At 50.1% G+C, this 25181-nt stretch overlaps 1 protein-coding gene across 13 annotated transcripts in view; it reads right to left on the reverse strand.

Annotated features, from left to right (window-relative positions):
- ATXN1 (ataxin 1) overlaps positions 1-25181 on the reverse strand; it is a 430913-nt gene that overhangs the window by 9246 nt on the left and 396486 nt on the right. For all 13 annotated transcript variants that reach the window (XM_021099774.1, XM_013977443.2, XM_013977445.2 and 10 more), the window contains one exon: positions 11712-13806. In XM_021099774.1, the coding sequence (XP_020955433.1) occupies positions 11712-13646 (1935 nt within the window). In that variant the 5' untranslated portion in view covers positions 13647-13806. The remainder of the gene's footprint in view (positions 1-11711; positions 13807-25181) is intronic.

Genomic DNA, 25181 nt, shown 5'->3' on the forward strand with positions numbered 1-25181 from the left:
CCACCAGAAGAGATGAACTTCATGTTCCCACTACCCCACCAGTGATGGATGTTACATGAAATAAATTGGATCCAGTGACCTGAGGTCGTGGATTTTTTTCATGATGCAGAAAACAGTGAACGAGCATCAGCCTTACATCTTGACCATATAAGTCTAGCCTCTATACATGGGAGGATGGACCTGGAGCCGGCTCCATAAATCCTGTCATGAACCGCTTATTTATTTATTTATTTATTTTTCGCTTTTTAGGGCCGCACCTGCAGCATATGGAAGTTCCCAGGCTAGGGGTCGAATCGGAGCTGCAGCTGCTGACCCACGCCGCAGCCACAGCCACGCCTGATCCGAGCCTCGTCTGTGACCTACACCACAGCTCACAGCAATGCCAGATCCTGGGACCCACTGAGCGAGGCCAGGGATTGAACCTGCATCCTCATGGATACCAGTGGGATTTGTTTCCACGGCGCCACAATGGGAACTCCCTGTCGCGAACCTCTTAGAGCCATTAGCATCCTATGCTGAGCAGAAAGAACAAGTCCTACTCAACCGGGGACTGCTCAGCGTCTTTGTCTAGATGATCCCCTACTCTTGGGACGAATCTTGCAAACAGACAGCCCAACACCTACGAACAGACAGGTTCTTGCTGTGTGAGCCATATTATACACACTTCTCAGAGCAGCCGATATTCACGTTCTGCAAATAACTACTACTGCACAAAATCTACCTGAAGATTTTTGCATGGTGCCAAGTATCTGGTGACTCATCAGGAAGAAATGTCTTCAAGGCCTTGGTGATTCCGTAAGCTATGATGTAGATGCAGACGTTTCTTGCTGTGGATACCATAACCTTTGGGGGCATTTTAAAGGTCCTTCCTGACTCCCTCATCTCAAAACTCCAAAGGCAGGTCTTCGAATTCAAGGCTGTGAGGTGGTTGATAACTCGAACAGCCTAGCTAAAAATTCATGAACATAAAGTAACAGGGAAGAGTGAAGAATATTTGAGAAAATACTCTTCACTGAAAAAGAGCTGATGATAATGGGATTTATTTTAACCTGAATTCCTAAGAAAATCTCCACCACTTCAAAGGCTCGCCTTTGGTTCCTTTCTCCTATATTCCAGCTTTGTCTTTTCCCAAAAGAGCTCTGCCATCCTGAGAAAAGATGCCACACCCTCAGCCAGGCCAACACCTATGAGGAGGAAAAGGGAGTTCCTTCTGTGGGGCAGTGGGTTAAGAATCCAACTGCAGTGGCTTGGATCACTGCAGGGGCACGGGAGTTCAACCCCTGGCCTGGGGCAGTGGGTTAAGGATCTGGCCTGGGTCGCATGCAGCTATGGTATAGGTCGCAGCTGTGGCTCAGGTTTAGTCCCTGGCTTGGGAACTTCCATGTGCCACAGGCGTGGCCATAAAAAAAGAAAAAAAATTAGGAGCAAAAGATTCAGATAATCTCATTACTATAAGCAGTGGGCGGGGAGCTCAGATCACATGTTATTTTTCTAATTATTCCTCTTCAAGAATATTTACCTCCTTCTCAATTATGTAACCTCAATTACCTAGATAATACACTTTTTTGGGGGGGGGCAGGATCTGCATATACATGAACTAAAATAAGTTATTTTCCTTTCTTTGGTGAAAGTTTTTTTTTCTTTTCTTTTCTTTTTACCATTTCTTGGGCTGCTCCCGCAGCACATGGCGGTTCCCAAGCTAGGGGTCGAATCAGAGCTGTGGCCGACGGCCTACACCACAGCTAATGGCAACACCAGATCCTTAACCCACTGAGCAAGGCCAGGGATCGAACCCGCAACTTCATGGTTCCTAGTCAGATTCATTAACCACTGCGCCACGACGGGAACTCCTTTCTTGGGTGAAAGTTAAACTCTTGTTGCACGTATCTCAAGTCAAGCACACTAAAGCAGTCATAACACATCTATTTTTATTTCATAATTAAGTCTGTCAGAAGGACATAAACATTCTTAAAGGTTAACTGATTATTAACAGTTAATGAAGAAATCAGACTGAGGGATTTTTCCGTGCAAATATACATGGTTGGGTGTGTCAGCTTGAAAATCCCTTGGACAGAAGTGTTATCTGCCTCAAAAGATGCTGTCAGTGCCAACGGGTACCATCCTGAAGGCGAAACAGATGGGGGACTTTTGGACATGATGTCACTTTTTTTTTTTAACCTTTTTATTTATTTTGCTTTTTAGGGCTGCGCTCGTGGCACATGGAAGTTCCCAGGCTAGGGAAATGCAGCTGCAGCTTCTGGCCTATGCCACAGCCAGGCAGGACCCAAGCTGTGTCTGTGACCTGAACCACAGTGCATGGCAGTGCCGGATCCTTAACCCACTGAGTGAGGCCAGGGATCAGACCTGCATTCTCATGGATACTAGTCAGATTTGTTTCTGCTGAGCCACAATGGGAACTCCCCATGATGTCACTTTAAACCAGGAAAAATGAGTCTCAATTCCTTGAACCTGAGGTCCACGTAGGCCTCCCGCTGGTACTGAGAGCTTCGACATATTCTTAAGTGTTCACATTCTAGGCTGCAGTGTTACCAAGGCTCAAAATTTAACAGTGAGCACCTGCTACGTGTTCGGGACTTATTGTTTAAGACCTGGTCCTGCCTTTAATGAGAAACCAGAACTTGCATGCAAAACCATAACCACCACCATATGGTGGCAACCATGTTATCTGGTGATGCCCACTTGGATATCTATTAGCAGCTCAACCTTAATGCGTCCCAAGTAGACCTCCTGATGTGGTCCTGCCCTCTGGTGCCTCCTGTGTTCCTCCCCACCTCCAGGAACATGGCATCCCCCATTCTTTCAGCGTTCAAGTCAATGGCCCAGGCATCCAGTACCCAAGGTACTCAGATCCTTCTCCCCACCATGCACATCCAAATCGTGAGCAAATCCTATCACTCTTCTAAATACATCGGGAGTGAGACCACTTGTCACGGCCTCCATCGCCACGGTCCTAGTAACTCCACCTTCTCACTGGGAGAAAAAGCCACCACGAACGAGCCTGGCGTGGTCTTTATGTCGCCGTCCTCCCGGGAATGTAGGGACACTGGTCCCCTTGCTGGTCCTTTCACTCCCAAAGGCACTTGTGCCTCTGGGTCTGTGCATCTGCGATTCCCTCCTTTGGGAAGGGAATGTTTTATTTTCTTGACTTAGCTACTTGTCTCTCTCACCTCTTCCCAACAACTCCCCTAAGACTGTCTCTTCCATGGGGGCTGTGCTACTGTCTGGTTTGCTCCCTGTTTTATCCGCAGGATGCAGAATACTGCCTGGCCTGTAACAGGTGCTCAGAACAAATCTGAAAGACTGAGCTCAGGGTTTGCCTTCAGAACGTCCAAACATGGCAATGGCATGACTGGCCAACAGAGGTCGATGTTGAGACGCTGGAGAGGCTCCGCCTGGCCTGGCTCCCCACCAGCCAGGGATAAATACGGCTTGTGGTCCCCGCCAGGGAGAGAAGCAGGGCCTTCCTGGGTGATGCTCACCCCCTAACAGGTGGCCTTCCGGGCTCAGCCATGGCTGCCTCGCTCCCCACACCGCTGTCAGATTCTGAGCTTATCTTGATTTTCCCTGCCTCTGTACTCTGTTACTTTCAATCCTGAGGTTCCTGTTCGCTCTTTGGGCTGTGCTAATCATTCCTTTTATGACCCCATCAGAGTTCACGCAGTCTCTGATTGAACCCCCGTGAAGATACATTCACAGAGGCCGAACCGCAGAGAAGGGAAGCCTGTTACATAACTCCTGACAGCTCGACACGCCCCCCCCCCCACTTTTTCATCCCATAAATACCTCCTTTTCCAAACACTTAAAGCAGTCTGGAGGATAAAATGGGAGCAATGAATAGCCTTTGTCCTGCTGTCAGCTTGAGGCCCCTGTCTTTCATCTCTGGATGCCCCTGGTCCCTCTGTCTTTCAGGGGTGATCACCTCCCACATCCTCCTGGGCCCTTTCCTGCCCTCCCCCTGCTGCTGCCAGCACACCCATCCCTCGCTGCCACTCCTAAGGGAGATCTGCCTTTCCCCTCCCTCTCTGCAGCCCCGCTGAACCAACCCCTCTGAACCCATCGCCTGCAACTTCCACTCAGGCTGGAGAAACCAAGACAGAGGCAACACATCCTCCCTTCGGGGCTGAAAATTATTGATTCAATGTCACCTTCCTGATCTGGCAAATGACCGGCTTTTACGTTCCTTCTTAGCTCTGAAGTTCAGCAAAAAAATCCCTCTAGATACTTAGTTAAGGACTATTGTATCTAAATACTGTATACATATACACATATTTATGCTGTTTGGTTGTATTTTTCAACCAGAGATTGGTGCTATGTCTCTATACACACATATGTACATGACGCCAAAAGCAAGAGATAAAGAAAACGAAACGTCTGTTGTTTAAAACTGCCTCCCTTTTCCTTCACGAGAATCCCTGTTTTCACAAATGTGAGGGGCATCTGTTTTACAAAACATTTTTTTTTTTTTTTTTTTTGCTTGAGCATATCCCAAATGTACAAATTCTGCCCAGATCTGGGAGCAAGGACATTGCTCAGAAGCTGGGTTTCAGTGACCACGTCCTGCTTTTGGTGAAACAATTATACTGAGAATTCCTAGCTTGGTCTTCTGGTCCTGTTTTACCTGCAGAGAAAAGCCAATCTGCTTCCTTAAGGCCAGTCTGCACGACTATATCCTCCACAAGCAGAAAATCTGAAAATCCTGGCACAAGGATGGAGGGGCGAGCGGACAGACCCATTTCCTTCAAAAACCATTAAGAAAAACAGGCATGCCTTTTCCGTCGAGGGGAAGCGTATCTGTGAGTGTGCTATTTAAAACATTTCACCACGTTCACGCTAAGCCTGACTCAGTCTTTGGTGAAAGCATTTCAGGCTGTTCATTAAACCCACATCCCAGGGCAGAGATGCGTCCAAACACAAGCCCCCTGTGACGGATGAGCTGGCTGCTTCTCACACTGTCGCTTGGCTCCCAGAGCCTGCACTGCAGGGAGGTCCCGCTGGGATGCTTGGCAGGTGACCAGGGCAGCTCTGGGGCACATGGTCTATCTCGCAGCCCTCCTCCCCTGGGGTCTGCAAAGGTGTGTCTTCAAGAACAATGGGCAATTATTCTGTGCTACAAAGAAAGGAGCCCTCAAAGCCACGAAAAGTCTTGCAGGCACCTTAAATGCACATTGAGGGGTGACAGAAGCCAGTCTGGAAAAGCTACATACTGCAGGAGTCCAGCTGCATGACCGTCTGGACAAGGCAGAACCACAGAGATGCAATCAGGTCCGTGGTTGCCACGGGGGTGAGGTGGGGGTGGGGAGTGCCAATAGGTGAGGGCTTTTCAGGGTGGGAAAACTTTGTGAGACACTGTAAGGCTGGATACGTGATCGCACCCCTGTGTCAAAGCCGACTGCACGTGGAGCGCAGAGTGCATCCCGATGCAAAGTACCGAGCTCGTCAACTATCACAGATGTACCACAAAATGCAAGGTTTTAATAGCGGAGAGCTCTCGGGGTCTGGAACTCTGTACTTTCTGCTCCATGTCTTGTAAACATAGAACTACTTTCAATGATAAAGTCTAATTTTATTTTCATGGCCACACCCATGGCATATGGAAGTTCCCAGGCCGGGGACTGAATCCCAGCCACAGCTGTGACCCACGCCGCAGCTATGGCAACACCGGATCCTTTGACCCACTGGGCCAGGTGAGGGATCAGACCTGTACCTCTGCAGCGACCCGGGCTGCTGCAGGTAGATTCTCAACTCACGGTACCACAGCAGGAACTCCAATAAAATATAATTTTATTTTACTTGTGTCTTTTTTTTTTTTTTTTAGGGCCACACCTGAGGCATATGGAAGTTCCCAGGCTAGGGGTCCAATCAGAGCGGTAGCCGCCAGCCACAGCAACGCGGGATCCAAGCCGAGTCTGTGACCTACACCACAGCTCACAGCAACGCCGGATCCTTAACCCACTGAGCAAGGCCAGGGCTTGAACCCGCATCTTCATGGATGCTAGTTGAGTTTGTTAACCACTAAGCCATGATGGGAACACCTAATTTAAAAAAAAGCTGTAAACAATAATCATCTAAGAGGATCTTCAATGACACACGTAAGATTCCCAAGTCGGGGGCACATATCACACACAAGCTAAAGGAGAGCATTTTTCTTCTTTTGGGGGGGTCATGTGGAGAATATACAGACTCGCAAACGAAAATGTGTTTGATAACGTTTCTCCTCTGGAGCCTTTCCGGCACTAGAGTTGAGAGAATTACCACCAATAACTGGACCCCAAGCCCAGTAATGAGCTTTGCATCAAGGGCAGCCACTATCTAGTCTTTGACTCATTAGGGCTCATTTCCACCAAGCCCCACACGGAAAATGTTTGGCAAGTCGGTTTGCCTTGGCTGCTAAGGGACTACACAGGCTTCTGTGCTGTGTGCATGAGGGCTCTGGCTATTTTTAGGCACCGGCTAATCCATTAAACACATAATGCTGCCACTGATGGCTCATAGAACACAGCAGCCAAATTAAAACACAGTGGAATGAAAGAAAAGCCGTTGGAAGACGTGCAATGAGCAGGTTATCCTAATAGGCTGTATGAGCGTGTGAGGGTGCATGCACACACACACACATGGGGACAGTCAGGAGAAGAAAATGGCACTGAATATTAAGTAGCCACTAAGGAGGTAAAAGAAAGCAGTCACCTCGTGAATCTGGGAAGTGACAGACAGCCCTAATAACAAAAGACGCCTAGCACTTGAGGAAGAAGCAGTCAACAACAGTACTTCATAATCTACTCCAATTCTACAAAATTTTGTGTACTCTTCAGAAAAGTTGAGCCTGGGGACTGTGAGATGGAAGGAAGGGGAGAGACTGTTCACAGGCCAGCTGGAAGCCGAGGGCTCCCCAGGGGGGCCATCCTGGGCAGGTGGTACCCAGTGGGCATGATGCTAAGATCCTCTCTGGAAAAGAGAGGTATGTGAGCGCCTGTATCTGTACCGGTCCTCTTACTGATGTGCAGGGCTGGACCACCTAACCATCCGACCAGGCCAGCTCACACTCAGAAAAGCAGAGCTTGTATCACATGCACGCAGGCGGACGTGCAGTCACGTTGCCTCCCTCACAGGAACAGCAGGATGGACGTGTCTGGGCCATCCAGGGGACAGGCCACAGGAAGAGAGGCAGGGGAAAAAGGGCTCATTGGGAAAGTTCAGCCTTCTTTCTAGACTTTTCTGGACTGTCTCTCCTTCCATAAACTCTTTTGAGAGCATGAAGCCTTTTTTTTTTTTCTTTTTTTTTTTTGTGGGGGGCCGCACCTGCAGCATATGGAAGTTCCCAGGTGAGGGGTCCAAGCAGAGCTATAGCTGCTGGTCTACACCACAGCCACAAGCAGCACGGCATCTGAGCCAAGTCCATGACCTACACAACTCTCATGGCAATGCCAGATCCTTAACCCACAGAGTGAGGCCAGGGATCAAACCTGCATCCTCATGGGTACTAGTCGGGCTCGTTACCACCGAGCCACAATGGGAGCTTCTGAGAGCCTTAAGGCTTTTATTCATTTTTCAGAAGCTAACCTTTCTCTTCTCAGGGTCAAAGTCACCCAAGTGGAAGCAGGCAAGGGAAACCCACATTGGTGAGGACCTACGACGTGCTCTGTGTACCGCGCTGGTTCCCTTGAATGCATTTTCTTTCATTCTAACAACAGCCTGATTCTCTATACCACGATGTAAGCCAAATGCAAGGTTCACACGTAATTTGCACCAGGAAGCGTTTGTGCAATAATCTGTACAAGATTTGCACAGTCTAATGCTACGGAGTGCTGGAGGACGGATTCAGCCTTGGGTCTTTTTGGCTCCAGGTCCTGCCTTTTCCGACCACCTCATCTCCTTCCCACCCAAGCAGACAATGCTCTATCCTCCTGCTGAATCACATTGGCTTCCGCATTGATGCTAGCCCCTGCAATGTCCTTCTGGGATGCGTCACAGACTTATGGCCTTGAACTTGGAGAATATTAAGTGGTTTCTATTTGGGAGTGTGGCCCAAGGGAAGTCATTCTGCTGTCCACGGGGGTTCTCAGCCAGAAACACCAGGGCCGAGAGAGGACCGCATGCCCGAAGCTGTGACTCTCCCCCCGCTGGGGTGGTGCTACTGGTCTTTCACCAGGGGGCCACCAAGAGGCTTTCTGCAGTGCACACGGCACTTGTGTTCTTCAAGAGCACCTGGGTGGGGAGCTGGGGAGGCAAGGCTGCTTTGCTTGTGCCACAAGGGACAGGACGGGTAGGACAAAACCACAGGGATGGTGACACATACGTGAAAGCATTTTTCTCCCACAGTGCCTCATCTGGCGCTTCAGCCGAAGACCGCCCTGGAGGCATCTTTCCATAACAATTAGGAAGTCCGCTCCTAAAAATAATCCTTCACAGGCAAACTCCCTTGGCTCTACACAGGATGGCTTTCCTTCCCCTTAGGTCTGCGCACTATTAGCATGACGTGGGGGACGTTCTCCTTCGTGTCCCCTCACCCCTCTTTGGTTTTTGCTTAGTGGACGCTGGTAAATCTTACAAGGGCTGCTGCTTGCAAGGCAGGAAAGGGAAGGGTTACGGAAACAGACGTGATCTTCTCTAAGGAATCACTTACCCATTTTAGAGACGAGAAAACCCTGAGCTGAGAGGTGAGACCTCCCATCTCTCGGCTGACCAGACCCCAAGATCCTGGCTTCTCCATACCTGCCACTCTGCACTCACTGAGGATGCCCATGGCAGGGTGTGAGGTCAAGCCTCCCTGCGGTGGTCCTGCCGCTGTGCAGGATTCGTGCCTGGGGGGGGCTAAAGCCATCTGTCCACCCCTCCCCTTTCCTTCCTCAACTTCCCCAAGGCAACTTTGTGATTTTGCTAATTAAGCTGAACACTTGGCAGAGTTCTACACCTCCCCATGGGCGCACGTGTTAGTGGTTTCTAACCAGCTGAGAAGACAGGGGCTGCCTCTCCAGGCCAAGGGAGAGAACCGGAGAGCCACACGGAGGAGGGAGGGAAGCCCTCCGTCCTCGGAGCGTAAATTCAATCCAGACATTCATGCTCTCTTGCCTTCCCTCTCCCCGCCTCGCCCTCTCTCTCTGATTCTCTACTGACTCTGCTCCTGTCACATGCCGCCAACACAGCTGGTGGAGTATTTTCGCTGTGATGATGTCAGCCTGTTTCTGATAGGCTTCTGGGTACAGTGACAGATCACAGGCTGTGTCAGAGCCCCGCTCTCCTGTTTCGACTGCTTGAAACCCAAGTCACCCTTGTGAGCTGCCCAGGGTCTTCCTGTCCATCTTTGCTGGGGAGGAAAGGACACTTCACACATGGACGCCAATGGCTTGATCATTTAACTGTTCACGCTGCAGAGTATGGAGCACGGACGACCCAGGGAGATGCTTCCTCTCTAAGAACTGCCAGGTCAATTGGGCATCTGGGGCTCTGCGGAGGCTACCAGGCTTTGGGGATGAAGCTCCCAGCTCAGAGCTGCTCTTTACGGAGAGTTGAAAGAGGTGCCAGAGAGGAGACTGGTGCCTTTCAAAACAACCCCTTCTCCTTCCTTGCCTACCTCTGTTCACACTGACGCTTTCAGGATTAAAAGGACCATGAAAAAACATTTACTTTTCCTTATTTATTTTCTAGGCTTTACCTGGGGTCTACGAAAACACAGCTTTGTTAAAGACTAGTAGCCACCCCAATCCATGTAGGAAGGTGAGAGTAAGCAGCACTTACAAATGCGTAGTGGGTCCTAAATAATGATGCCCCCTTTCAAATATCCTGATTTTTGTTCTTTTTCTTTTTTTAGAATTAGAATGTTGAGAATACTTTCTTGGGCCTTATCAAAGCCTATGGTAACAGCTCACCATCAAAAAAAAAAAAAAAAAAAAGTCTTTGGGGCTAAAAGCTCTTGGCAACGCAGGCCCCCTGACATTCACTGTGCACAAGCAGTTCTGGAAAACGTTTTGAAAAAGCAGTCTCTCCCACCTCACTTGATCTTTTAAAAAGTATACTCACAATTCAAGCCATTAACTAGTTTGTCTTCACTGTTGGTTTTAGTTGCTTTGAATCCCAACCATGCCATGACCATTTTGTAGCTCATTTCAACCTAAAGGAGGCGCTGTCACAAAGGCGTGGATGGAACCACGCAAAGTCCTGGACAGAACCGTTCCCAGAGGGAGTGATGCTCTCCAGCCCCAACCAAGGAAGTTCCCAACCCTGGGGGGTGAGGGGTGGGGGTGCGGGGCAATTCTGTTGGATTCCAAGCAAGCTGGGCATGCAACTGCTGTTTCCATACAAACAGGCAGAATAAATGCATTCAAGTGATTTAAGAGACTGGAAAAGAATGGACTGAAGGAACCATGGGAATTAAGAGAGTTGATCACAGTCCAGTTTTAACGTGACTCAGCTTGGCAGCAACCGGCCCTTGGGGTTCCATTTATCAGAAGCCCAGGCCTGACTTTCCAGATATCAACCATGCCTTTTATTCTCTATATCTGATGCTTTGACATCTTGAAGCCTTGCTGACTCTGGAGGGACTGCCCCTCCCTGGGTTCGCTAATTCCTAGAGACAACCAACAACTCACTTGCCTGGGAGAATGTCCTTTGTATGCAAAGCAAACACCCACATCCCAGCCACTTCCTCTAGCGGGTGCTCACAGGGTCACTATCACTCCTGCCCTGACCACTCCAGGGCCAGGTACCAGGCACCTAGGGCCAGCCCCAAGCCCAGAGCCTGCTGAGATGATTCAAACTAGCCAATCCTAAATCTACCTACCCTGCCTCCCTGGCTCCTTCTCACTGAAACCACAGTAAAGGCTTCTGGCCACGTTTTCTCTTCCATCCCTGTGCCTCCTAGCTGACCCTGGCGATTCTCCAGGGCACACCCTCTCCTTTTGGGATCTGAGTATATAGTGGGGGATCTTTTCAATGGCAGCGGCGCTCGCCATAGCTAAATAACAACAAAACCTACATTTTAAAACACAGAAGTTGTAAGGGGACCTGGTGACTCTGGCCACCTAACATTTTCTTCTGGACAAACACTGTCCTTTCCTGACCACTAAAAAAATAAAAATAAAAAATAAAAAGGCAGATTGACTTTTCTTTTCAGGGCGACACCTTTGGCATATGGAAGTTCCCAGGCTAGGGGTCACATTAGAGCTGCAGCTGCTGGCCACAGCCACACGGGATCCAAGCCGCATCTGCAACCTACACTGCAGCTTGCAGAAACACAGGATCCTTAACTCACTGAGCGAGGTTAGGGCTTGGACCCGCATCTTCAGAGAGACTACCTCGGGGTCTTAACCTGATGAACCACAGTGGGAGCTCCCAGAATGACTCTTCTTAATCAGGGCTACCCATCTCAACCACAGAACAACAGTAAGAAAAAAAAAAAAATTCAAGCAGTGATTTTCATATTTGTCTGGGAAAATGATATGCTACCAGCCATACCTGACATGCAGAAAAGTTAATTTGTTACAAACAGCGGATGCCTTGGTGCCTTAGGGCTTAATTCTCTCAGGGGATGGGGTGGGAAGATGATGAGTCTAACCTCTAGGTATAAATGAAAAACCCTTTATCACCCCCTAGCTGCAGACAAGTCTGCCTCTTGGAAGAAATTCATCGTGCCGGGAAGCTATGAGAGCGGGCAGGGCAGGATGCCCCCATACCTGCGTGATCTGCAAGAACGTTACCTGTGCTCGGTGATCCCCGACGGCAAACTGTATCACCGCAACGCCTGGGCTGTGGCTGTTCTCAATCCGCTCCACGGTGCTGGAGTCGATCTTGAGGTCGTTGCTGATCTCCGCGCTCTGGATGAAGTCTTCCGTCTTTAGGTCTTCCACCTTCTTCAGCTCCCCGTTGGCCAGCTGGATGATGGAGCCTTTCATGAAGTAGGGAGGCAGCGTGGGGGGCGCGGCTGCGGGGGACGCCACCGACTGCACCACGGGCAGGTGGATCTGGGCCTGCACCATGGCCGGGTAGGCGGCCTGGGTGACCAGGGCCTCCGGGCTGAAGTTCTCGTTCTTGGGCAGGGCGGTGGTGACGAACGTGTGAGGCACTGCAGCAAACTGGGGCGATGACGTGACGATGGCCGAGGCCGCTCCCGACCCCTCCATGTCGGCGCTGCCGACGGGGATGAGCAGGGGCTGGGTGCCGGGGATGACCAGGTGCTGGGGCAGGCCGCCGGCGTAGGTGATCGCTTGCTGCTGGCTGCTCAGGTAGCCGATGACGGGTGGCTGGGTCCCCGCATAGAAGGCCGTGGCCGGAAGTCCGACTGGGAGTGGCTCCGAGGCGCTATGCGTGGTCTGAATGACCGTGTGGGGGGACAGTGTGGCGACGGCGGCGGCGGCGGCGGCAGCAGCCTTCACTCCTTCGGGGCCCAGGGCCTGCTGAGGTGACAGCGCGTAGGATCGGTGGCCGGGCTTCCCTAAGTGCAGGCCGCTTTTGTCGTTGAGGGTGGACGGGGAGGCCTCCCGGTGGGTGACCTGCTGCACCTCGAGGTCGGCGGCAGGGGTGCTGCTGTTGGGCAGGACCATCACAGAGGCCCGCACGCCCGACGAGTCCCGGCTGCCGTAGTCGGCGGGGCTGGGGTGGACCACCACGTGCCTGGACTCGTAGGGGTGGGGGACGGCCTTGCCGCCCGCCTTCACCAGGCCCAGGTCGGCCGAGGTGGGCGCCCCGTACCTGCGGCCCTTCTCCAGCTCCCCGTTCAGGATCTCCTTGGCCTGCATGGCCTGCTGCAGTCGGCTGCTCTCGGCTTTCTTGGTGGCCTCGCGGGGGACAAAGTGGCTGCCGGAGTCGGTGTACTGCACGACGACCTGCGGGGAGGGCCCCAGGGTGAGCGTGTGCGGGATCATGGTCTGGTGGGGGTGGAGGTGGACGGGGATGGCCGGCGGGGAGGCCGGGCGCGCCGCGGTCTGCGGGGAGCCGGCGATGTGCACGTACTGGTTCTGCGGGGTGGGGGGTGGGGACCCCGGGGGGAGGAGCCCCGCAGTCCTGCCCAGGTGCTGCGGTGGCGGTGGCGGCGGCGGCGGCTGCTCAGCCTTGTGCCCCGAGGCCTGGCTCAGGCCGCCCATGGTGGCCAGCAGCGTGGAATAGGCCTCCAGCTGGGAGCGCTGGGATGGAGTGGCGGCCCCCGCGGCCGAGGCCACCGCACTGGTGACGGGGCTGGCCGTGGGGGAGATCAGCTGGGAAGGGATGAAGCCGGTGTAGGGCCCGCTGTACTGGGAAGACCCAATGAACTGCAACGGGTGCGCAGGCAGGTGGGCGTACTGCACGGGCGACACCGGGGCCCCGGACTGCGGGGGCGGGTACGCCGCGGGCATCGTCGTGGTCGCCGGGACGGACCGGGGCGCGCTGGGTGGGGAGTAGTCCAGCCCCGAGGACAGCGCTTTGTGTAAACCTATTCCCTGTTGTAAACCGAGCTCCGGCGGGGGCCCCGCCGGCCCGAGCCGCCCGCCAGCGTGGCCACGGGCGCCCGCGTGGCCCGGGAGCCATGGCACGCCCTCCGCGCGGTGGTTGTCGCTGGGCACGGCCGTGGCCTTGTCCTCCGACGGCCGGCTGGTGGCGGGGATCTCGCGCTTCTTGGGAGGCAGGCATTCGTTGCTGCGCTCTTGGTTGGATTTCATTTTTCGCCGTCCCCCCTCCACGGTGACTGTTTCACTGTCTGGCTGGCTCTGGTTTTAGTCTGATAAACGGAAAGTCACATTTGATTTCTGTAGGGGATCCAGGCGCTTCATGAGGAATCATCTCCCCGCGGGGGCGATCCGCCAGCAGCCGCTCTGGAATCTGGGGAAAGGAAAGAGGATCGGGATGAGGGTAAGAGGAGGAGGAAAGAGAGGGAAGAGGGAGAGGGAATCAGAACATCAGCACCAGAAAAGAACGTGCTCCCAGAGACTCCGACTAGGCTGCTGGTGTCAACGTGAAATCCCCTCCTTCGCCCCAGGGTCAGAGCAGGTGACACACCGGCCTTGTTGGAGCTCATCAGAAGGACCATTCAGACAGGGAGCAAGTCAAAGCCTTTTTTATGGACTCAGCAAATCTCCTAAGACATCTCTCAATACCCTCTCTCCTTTCTTCCTGTTTTTTTTTTTTTTTTTTTCCTTGAGAGTGGACACTTGTGTTTCTTAGTTTTCCTTCCAGAAATGCCACTTCTACTCCTCGCCTCTTCTTTACCTGGCTGGAAAACTGGAATGAAGCCCACAAGGATGATGGCACCCATTAGGGTCAGCCAGACCTGCCCTCAGAGACAGACCCACCCGGACTTTGAGAAACCAAGTCCTCCGTGGACTTGATAGTTACCCCTGATTCCTCATCTGCCTGCCATAGATGCTACGCAGATTCCACTGACTCTGGGTCCATATGGGATCCGCCACAATTCTCTCTTCCCTAACATACACACACACTCATAACACACACTCTCTCTTTCCATAGGCCAGCTCAGCAGAGCCAGCCCCAAATAATTCTATACCCCACAAGCTTCCAAACAATTCCCAGTACAGCTACTCACATGATAACAGAAAGCCAAAAGGAATCTGTGACAGTTAAACCTTGAACACAGTTATGGTTGAAAGTGCAACTGGAGTTCCCACTGTGGTGCAATGGGATCCGTGGCGTCTCTGCAGCGCCAGGACACAGGTTCGATCCCTGGCCCTGCAGAATGGGTTAAAGGATCCGGTGTTGGTTGCAACTGCGCCTTGGATCTGAACCCTTGCACGAGAACTCCATGTGCCCTGGGTGCCCAAGAGGGAAGAATCAGTGCGATCCTCAGGCTGATGCATCCAAAGTGTTCTTTCTTTCTTTCTTTCTTTTTTTTTTTTTTGTCTTTTAGGGCCGCACTAACGGCACATGGAGGTTCCCAGGCTAGGGGTCCAATCAGAGCTACAGCTGTCGGCCTACACCACAGCCACAGCAACCCTGGATCCTTAACCCACTGAGCGAGGACAGGGATCAAACCCGTGTCCTCAGGGATGCTAGTCGGGTTCTCCAGCCACTGAGCCACGACGGGAACTCTGAGGCTCTTCTTAATAAGGGTGACGTGCTTGCTCTGCCTTTGCCTCTAACTTCCCTTCTGGTCTTTGAATTTTCTCCCTATACCTTCCACCCCCTTCTCCTTGGAAAGGGCCAATCCACCCTTAACCCTAGAGACGAAACCTCTGCCGGACCCATCAGGCATGTGTGTTTCCATCTGGACGTATCATTAGTGAGCCTGGAGCCAGTTTTCAGGGACACAGATCTCAGTGTCTCAGAAACCACACAACTCTAAGTTACCAGGCGTGTGTGGGCAGACAGATGCCCACCTGGCAAGAGGCAGGTCATTAATGGAACCAAGAGGAACCAGGCTAACAGGTGGCAGGTGTGAGGGCCACCTACAGGCCACACGCTGTGATCCTGGGGAGGCGCAGGATTGGGCTCTGAGAATCCAGGCCCTGGGTTTTAGCATTTCTCCAACCCAGACCTCTTTTCTACGGTGTGAAGTTAAAACAGGCACAATAAGGCAGCAATTTTCAGCATATGACCTTTATCTGTGCTGAAGCAATATCAGTGTCCCTGGCTTATAACACAGCCCTTTTCTCTCTCTGCCCTCCTATGCTCCCCTCCTGCGCCAGCTCATCCCACTTCTCTCCTTAGAGCTTACACACCCCCTTCTCCAATCTGTAACTTTTTTTTTGCCAATGATGTAGTGGCCCTTGCTGCTTTCGCTTCAACATCCTTAATGAACACCATGACAAAAGGACAGATGACACAAAAGTTCTCCATCCTTCTTGACTTTGACCAAGCATTCAAGGAGGTGGAGGTTAGAAATTTGGGGTCTCAATACAAATGACATTTCGATAAGAAATAGGATTGCTCACATGACAAGAGAGGCACTTTTAAGACTGAGGCAGAAACAAAAAAGTAAGTAAAAAGAGCAAAAATATTCATGAAGAAATATCTCTGTCAAAAAAGTAATGGCGATTATCTACCTCCTTGACCCAGGGCTTTGTAAGTCCCAGATAACTGTGTTCTGTACAGTTTCCTCTTATGAAGAACATGGCACATAATTTACATTGAATATGTGCAAACTGATTAAGATGTCAGTGCTATGTTCAAAACAATGATAGATAAAATTAAACAAAAATTAAAGACAGTTGCCCCTTCTCACTGCTTAAAAAGTTCTGATAATAATCTTCATTTCTAAAGTCACTCCAAGAAAGGACTGCCTAAGTCTCACATCCCATACGGACTGGGAGAGAAGTCTTTTAAGAGATGGACCCAAAGGGAACTGTTCCATGCGCCCCCTGCTGGCTCCACAGTAGCACTGATCCAATGAAACCCCACAGGATTTCATTAGGGATGTTCATGCAAGAGTAGTATGTCAGAATCCGGAATGAGACTATTTGCATATAGTAGGCCCAGCCAGTAAGGGAATAGGTTAATTAGCCCAAGGCAGCTCTAGGGAAGAAAAAGCAGCAGCATAAAAGTCCTTTCAAAGCCAAGCAAAATGTCAAACATGTTCAGAACGAGGTCTATTAGCAATGCAAATGTAAATTGCCTGTACAACTGAATGCACCGTACACAAAACTAGAAAACCCCTCCGAAGGTACTTTTTAAAAAAGAACTCAGCTTTAGGGAATTTGAAAAAGAATGCTGACTTGATTTTCAGTAGGGCTTGCGTTTATTTACACCCTTTTTTTGAGACACTGGCTTAGTTGGCCCTAAAGATCTTGGTACAGACGCTATGACTGGTCTTCTGCTAATGACCAGTCAAACATATTGGCCTTGACACACAAATTCAAATATATCTTTCTGAAAAGCTGTCCATTGATAAACATCTTTTCTAGAGAATACTAATGCTATATTAAGTATACAAAGATTAACTGGTGTGACTGGGGCCAGACTAATACAAATTTTGACTCACCCTCCTCTTACAGTTAAAAGGACCATGTCTCTTATTTACCATTGCAGCTTGGGGACTAGGTTCTCTAATTCCGGAGTATGTGTCCCTTCTCTGTTTCCTGAGCTCCCTGTACTGTCATCAGGGGAAAGAAATCATTGTGAGGGTAGGGACTGTGTCTTGATGTATTTTCAGTGAACCACCACGAGAGGGCGCCACAGTACACCACCAGGTCCCTGGCACACTGGATTAAAAGAATGGAGAGGTAAATTATGCAGGTGGAAGTCACTTCAGGGAAAAAGAAGGGAGAGAAAAAGAGACCAGGAAGGGGAGAAATAAAAAGGAGGGTGGATGTCTGCTTTTAGGGTCTCTTTCTAGCTGCAGACAAAAGCCCTCTGTGTCCCCAGTTGCCTTCTCTGTGCTCAAACAGTGTTTCCTCTGGGCCCGTGAGGAGGTCACCTCCGGATGTCCTTTGCCACAACAGCAAGATTTCTTGGAAACACGGGGCCACACAGGATTCTATACCTAAACTGCCAAAGAGCCATATATGCAGATCGTAGGTTTAAACATTATTGTTAGGAAAGGAAAAGTGAACAAAGAGTTAAGAGATGGATCATGACAAATTCATTTCGGGTACATTGAATGTACTGTTCTGAGTACATTCATCTTAAGCTTCTTTATATAGACATTCGCATCTCTCTCCATCATCATCTTAAAATTTAGCTCCGTGGCATAAGGCCTTGCTCTTCCAAGGGTGGTCCTTGGACCAGCACCCCCAGCAGTTTGAGAAATGCAGAATCCCAGGCCCCACCCAGCCCTCCTGATTCAGAGCCTGCATTTTAACAAAACCTCCAGATGAGTCACAGGCACAACAAGGGCTGCTGGAATACCCTCCCAAATAAACACCTCCGGCCTCCTTCTAGTGGGGCAGCTGGAAAACCAAACTAGCTGCTGTGAGCACACGGAACTGACAGAGCCTTGGAGATAAGCAGCTGGTATTTAGACAGCACTCAGCTGTTTACTTTGGGGTCCGTCACCTAGACTCAATACAATTCTCAGTAATAATGGATGCCTCTTTTCTTCGGATTCTATCTTCAAGAACTATGGGCAACACTTTAAAAAGGCTATCACCATAAATTTTACACATGACTCAGTCATCTCCAGGGAGAAAAACTTTAATTAGGAAGCCCCATACCTGTATCTTTGTTATAATTCACCCCCCCCCACTAATGAGGATTCAGATTGTGTCAGAAGTGATAGGAAAATGAGATGATGCCGCCAGATGCCAAGTCCTGAAAATGACAACCAACTGCTCTGAATGGAAGATTCTCCTAGAATCAGATACATACAGTCCTAGAAATGCCTTCCAAGGTCAAAGCAATCAACTGGGTTGCTCTGCCCACCACCCGCTACCCTGCGAGCTTCTCAGTTTGAGTGAATTCCCATGACCTTCTGATGTGGACGAAAAATGCCGCCCGCCGTATCAGTCAACAAAGGATGCTGCAACCATCGAGCCATCAGACACTGCAGCCGCCCCCAAGTGTGCACCCTGCGGAGGTTCGGGATGGGAAAAACATAGGATATTGGCCACAGACAGTTCAGGTACATATCAAAGGAAGGATTCCAATGAGCCCAGACTCTTGTATCTTCCCACACACAGAAAAGTGGTGAATTCATTCAGCGGAGGTGGCTGGTTTTCTTTAATAAATAGTTCTCTTTTGATGTTCCGACGACTTGTTTGTTTTTGCAAAAACTTCTAAATATCTTGGCTTACCTCTTCAGAGCAGCCTCTCCGTGCCCTCTAAGAAGCTGTCTTCTGGGTCTAAGTCCTGATCAAGTCCACTGAATAAAACAGAATTCTCACCTTTTTGGTTGTGCATTTTTTCCCACTGGATGCTGGCACATATGTCCAAGCATAGCAGAGGCAGGGTTTTAGCTTTACAGAGGAGGAAATGCAGCCTGGTGAGCTTATGTCAGTTCTGGAAGAACCATATGACCATTTAGGAGACAGAACACCTGGCCTGATGGGAGAGGGCACTAGGACATGGCAAGCATTCTTTAAGCCCTGACACGCACACCTCTTGTTTTACTAAATTACTGAACAGGAAAATCTATGTAGTGCAAGGGCAGAAGGTACTTCATTTAGGTTAAATATTAAAAATAGGCCCCACCCTGACCTTCAAGTTTCCAGGATGGACAAAGGTGGGCTGGATGATAGCATCATTAGATACCTTGATGGCTGACTGAACAAACATGTCCCAAAGGAAGTGGGTCATATATTCATTCATCAAACACTTACTTTGTTTCTAGTATGTACAGTGGACCTTAATTGTTCAATGTCAGTGGGGAGGAAATGGTATGTGAGCACTCTATTCTTAGTCCTATTCTGTTCCACATTTTATTAGTGTTTTGGTTATCATATTTAGAGGTAACAGAAGGCTGGAAGGGATGCTTAATACATTATTCCAATTCATATTCAAATATGTCCTGAAAAGCTGGAAGTGGGTAGCACAAAACCAAAAAAAATTAAGATTAATGAGACTGAAAGTAAATACCCAGCCCTAGCGGCAGAGTTGGAGAGATCTGACTTAAGAATAAATAGTTCACATCAAAAAGCCTAGGGATTTTCTATTTGACCATCCATTCCATACGAACCAACAACAGCTGGATAGGGTGCCTAAAAGTTGGTGGAACTACAAGCTTCATCAAAAAAAAAAAAAAAAAGCACAGGGTTCCCCCAAAGAGAATAAAGACTGCAATACTATATGGCATGGGTACGACCACAAAGTCCTAAAGCCAGGGGAGCGCTGGCGGGCATATCCAGGGTGGAGTGATGGGGTGAAAAGGAGGGCTGGACCCCAGACAGGACTGAGAATTACACTGATATACAGTTGACCTTAAACAACAGAGGCTTGACCTGCATGAGTCCATTTACACGCGGATTTTTCTCCCTTTTTCTTTCAGTAAATACTGTGGTACTTTGCCATCCGCGGATGCTAAACCTTCTACCCGGAGGACAAGTCAGGGACTTGAGCATGCGCCGATAGTCCTATACGCAGGGGCTCCTGGAACCACCCCCCACCCCTGCAGACACTGAGGGCTAACTGTGCACAGTAGAGATTAGTAAGTAATCGGAATTGTTAAAGTGGGCTGTGCTGCCGCAGGAGGTTAGGGAGCCTTGCTCTCCCAAGCGCTGAGGCAGAGTTTACAGACACAGAGCTCACAGTGATGAGAGAAGCAGAAGCCATCCAGGGCACTGCTGCACCCGCACCAAGCACGCATCACGCATCAGGGACTGCAGAGGGCGTGGCATCCGGGTTAGGAGCTGCGTTGATCAAGGGAGATCAAGCTCTTCATACTTCACAGGCCAGCGAGCCAGGGACCCCTGGCATCAGCCAGCATCGAGCTCAAGGCGCCCCCTAGTGGTGATCCCGGTCACAGCAGTGTGGAAACCCCAGAGAGAGACTCCTGCACGGGTCAGACGTGGAGAACCATGGACACTCTCATGCTGTCACCAGGCTCTCTTCCCCTCTAGGGTCACCCAACGTGAGTTCGAGTCTGCAGAGGGGTGCGGACCCCAGGGTCACTACAGTGATGCACCACCACCACTTACTGCTGGGATGAGAGTGGGCTGAGGTCAGGCAAAACCATCTTAATACCACTAGCACCAGGAGGAACAGTCTTGGGGGGTGGGGGCTGTTCATCTACAAATTTGGGGACAAAGACTACAATGACTAAGTGTAATAGCGTCATGAAAACACGGAAATCCACAGTAAGAACAGTCACACTTGGGTGCTCCCTGGCTGGGGAAGCTCTGAGGGCATCAAGCTGACAGGGAACTCTTCTTCCGATGCAACCTCCCATCTCCTGGACAGAGAGGCTGGAGGGGACTCCTCAAGGGGCCCAGCCGCTCTCGCTGTCCTTCCTCCACGCAACTCCTCTGCCTGGCACCGAGCCAGACTGCTGTCTTCCTCGTCCCTAATGAGTAATCTGCTTCTCCTGACAGCAGAAGAGACGGACAAGCTTCAGATCAAGCCTGGGCAAAGCTTTTCTTCTGTTTCTAGCTTCTGCCATTATCGTATCTCATCCATGTGATGCTAGTGACACTGGGGGTGGGTTTTTTTTTTTTTTGTTTTTTTTGGTCTTTTTAGGGCCACACCTGCAGCATGTGGAAGTTTCCAGGCTAGGGGTCGAATCAGAGCTGTAGCTGCCAGGTGATACTGTAACCACAGCTATTCTGGATCCGAGCCACATCTGCGACCTACACCACAACTCAGTGCAATGCAGGATCCTTAACCCACTGAGCAAGGCCATGGATCGAACCCCTGTCCTCATGGATGCTAGTCGAGTTTCCTTACCACTGAGGGCTAACTGTGCACAGTAGAGATTAGTAAGTAATCAGAATTGTTAAAGTGGGCTGGGGGGGGGTGTTTTAAGGGGGTTTTGCTACCTCTGGAAAAACAGGGAGACCCGTCCTGTGGTGGGGTCCACTGCATGGGGACATGGCCTATGTCCGTGTCTGCAGGAACTCAGGCCTGAGAGGGCAGGGTGGAGGGTCAAGGCCCATGGCTGGGCTGTGCTGTCCCTGGAAGCTGGCTCCTTCGGAATGTCAGTGTAGCATCTGGGCAGCCGTGTCCCCTGGCAGCCTGCCCGAGCTGGAATTCCTGGAAAGGCTCAAGATGGAAAAATAATCACTTGAAGGGATAACCATCTGGATGGAAACTGGTCCCAAATGAATTGTCCAAGAGACGTTGAGTTTGAGTTTTTAAGAAAACCTGGAAATGCCTTTCTATCAAGGCCTGCCCTGGTTCAATACGTAAGCAAATGCCTTTCTGCTCGGAAGGGTCGTGCGTGTCAGATGAGCCGCCCTGGGACGCCTGATTCTCTGTTTACCCACCGCTCCGGCCCAAGGCTGGGGACAGTTCCATACAGGTGCTTTCTGAGACTTTCCCCTTGGCCGTCCACACCCTGCTCCAGAGTGAACTGTGTTAAGGGCAGAGGAACTGCTCTGATGCAAAGAACTGGTCACAGGATCCTGGTTAGAATTGGGGTTAGGCCACAATAAGCTGTCACTTTTGACTCTCAATGAATGTTCTTAGCATCCCAGTGAGATCTCACAGCACAGAAGTCATTTAGCATTCACCACCATTAGCATCTTTGGAATGTCAGGATAAATTTTTTTTTTTTTTTTGTCTTTTTCGGGCCACACCCAAGGCATATGGAGGTTCCCGGGCTAGTGCTCAAATTGAAGCTGCAGCTGCCGGCCTAGCCAGAGCCACAGCAATGAGGGATCCGAGCCGCATCTGCAACCTACACCACAGCTCAGGGCAACGCTGGATCCTTAATCCACTGATCGAGGCCAGGTGTGGAACCTGCATCCTCAGGGATACTAGTCAGAGGTGTTTCTGCTGAGCCACGATGTGAACTCCCTAATATAGTTATTATTACTAATCCTGGCAGGAAGGTAACAAATATTCTTACTAGTACTGATAAGGAGAAGAACACAGAGCAGTAGAAAGAAGAGGCTGCGGTGTAGGCAGAGGACAAGTTCAAAACCTGGCTTCATCTGCAAATATCAAATGTTGGCGAGGATGTGAAGAAAAGGGAACCCTCCTACACTGTCGGTGGGAGTGTGAATTGGTGCAGCCACTGTGGAAAAGTGTGGAGGTTTCTCAAAAAAACTAAAAAGGGAACTACCATGTGATCTGGCAATCCCACACCTAGGCATAGATCCAAAAAAAAAAAAAAATCCCAAAATACTAATTTGAAAAGATACATGCATCCCAAAGTTCACAGCAGCCATTACTCACGATTGCCAAGATATGGACACAACCTAAGTGTCCACTGACACATGAATAAGATGTGGTATATACCCAAGGGAATAGTACGCAGTCATGAAAAAGAATGAGATTTTTGCCATTTGCAGCAACGTGGATGCATGTGGAGGGCATTATGCTAAGTGAAATAAGTCAGAAAGACAGAGGAGGATTCACAGGATATGATACTGCTTATATGTGGAATCTAAAAGCGATAATAAACTAGTGAATCTATCATAAAAGAAGCAGACTCCCAGATACAGAGAACAAACTTTTGGTTACAGGGGTGGGGTGGGGAGGAGTAACATAGGGGTGGGAGAGTAGGAGGTCCAAGTTAGTGGGTGTTAAGACAGGCTCAAGGATGTACTGCACAACAGGGGGAATATCGCCAACATTTTGTAGGAATGAAATGGAAAGTTACCTTTACAAATCATATAAACATTAAAAAAGGGAAAAACTCAAAAAAAAAAAAAAGGAAAGAAAACCTGGCTTCCCTCCTGCTGCCGATGCAATCTTTTTCTTTCTTTCAATCTAATTTTTATTTTATTCTAAATCACACACACGTCCAATTTCAGGAAATAAGTGTCTCGACAGAGTGTAATCTTATAACGAGTACCTCTGCCTATAAAGGGGGGAGGAATTAACATACACAGTGCCTGACGTCATGTACACACTCAATGAATGGTCGCCATCCTAACTGTAGCTCAGCAAATGCTTCCTCCTGAATCCCTAGGTTCCACGCACATTGACGAGCGGCTCGTCTCTCCTGGTTCCATGATCCATTCAACACAGTATCTTCGAACTCTCAATCCCTTCCAGTAGCTGGATTTGTTTTTTTTTCCCTCACACTTGTGATTTACATAAAAGAGAAAGTCGTGGATGTGTGAGAATTTATTTTCTTTCCTCACTCGATGACGGAAGGGATTATATGTATAATAGCTCCCAATGCACAGGCCCTGCCATTCACACCCCGAAGCCTGAGGGCCACTCAACATATCCAGACTGAATCAACAGGAGGGTGAGATGCTAAATTGCACGTGGCAGTCAGGAAGGGGTAAGTCGAAGTCAGGGTTCGTTTTCTAGGCTGCCTGCTTTTTTCCCACAATACTTAGATGAGTGAGTCCCCCAAGGCATGGCGGGGAAATGCAGAATCTTCTTTCCACACTCCTCAGGGAAGGCTGCCAGCCCTCTACGTGCACACACCTCGGAAGCTTTGCTACACACCGCAAAGCCAAGGGCCAGCAGTAGCTGGCGGGGCTTAGGTGGATTCTAGCAGCTACAGGGGGGCTGGGGCTCCAGGAAATGAAATGGCCCAGATTTACCAATGGAGAACCGAACACCTCCATCAAGTCGGAAAGAGGCCTTTCTGGAGCTGAGGCCTCCAGAGAGGGTCTCGAGGCATTCAGAGGTGGAAGGTTCTGGATAACTGCAAACGAACAAGTCACTGCTCCTTGTTAGTTCCAGGTTGGCGTCCCTCCTACTGGGGTCTTTCCATCTCTAGGACACTGTACGACGTTTCCATCCTCTGGACGACAAAGGCCCTGAGACTTTCTAGGACCCCGTGTCCCCAAAGCAGGTAGGACAGGGGTCCCTGAGGCTTTCTGTGTGCAAATTACAGCAATGCTTCACACACTAGCTAGTGTATGACCCTCCCACTGTAAAGGCCAGGACCCTGAGGCTTAGCATGGAGGTGACTCCCTCAAGGTGACTTAGCATGGAGGTGACTCCCTCATAAATGGCACCTCCCCTCTGTGCTCCTTGATATCCTGCTCTCTCCTATACACGCTCCATCCTATAACTGTCCGCAGGCCCGCCTGGGCTAACACTGCAGCCTGCTCCATCCTTCGGCTGTAATGGGCCCCATGGTGACGACTTCCTTTGTCATCACGTCTAAAACCTTGACAAGGCCACTGAAGACCGCAGCCTCGTTCCTCAGTCCATTTTTTTTTTTAATTTTATTTATTTATTTTTGGCTTTTTCTAGGGCTGCTCCCATGGCATATGGGGGTTCCCAGGCTAGGGGTTCAATCGGAGCTGTAGCTGCCGGCCTACACCAAAGCCACAGCAACATGGGATCCGAGCCACGTCTACAACCTACACCACAGCTCACGGCAACGCCGGATCCTTGACCCACTGAGCAAGGCCTGGGATCAAACCCGCAACCTCATGGTTCCTAGTCGGATTCATTAACCACTGAGCCACAACAGGAACTCCCTCAGTCCATTTTTTAAAGTTTTACTCAAGTACACGTGCTTTGCAACAGGGTGATAATTTCTGCTGTACGTCAAAGTGACTCAATCATACGTGAACACACACCCATTCCCTTTCAGATTCTTCTCCCACATAGATGATCACACAACACTGAGGAGAGTTCTCTGTGCTACACGGGAGATCTGCTCGTTGCACTTTTTACGATTTTCATGCGTCTTTCTCACCAGACTGTAAGTTCCTTGCGCTGGATAGAGACCGAGT

The sequence above is a fragment of the Sus scrofa genome, chromosome 7, assembly GCF_000003025.6.
Source record: "Sus scrofa isolate TJ Tabasco breed Duroc chromosome 7, Sscrofa11.1, whole genome shotgun sequence".
NCBI lineage: Eukaryota > Metazoa > Chordata > Mammalia > Artiodactyla > Suidae > Sus > Sus scrofa.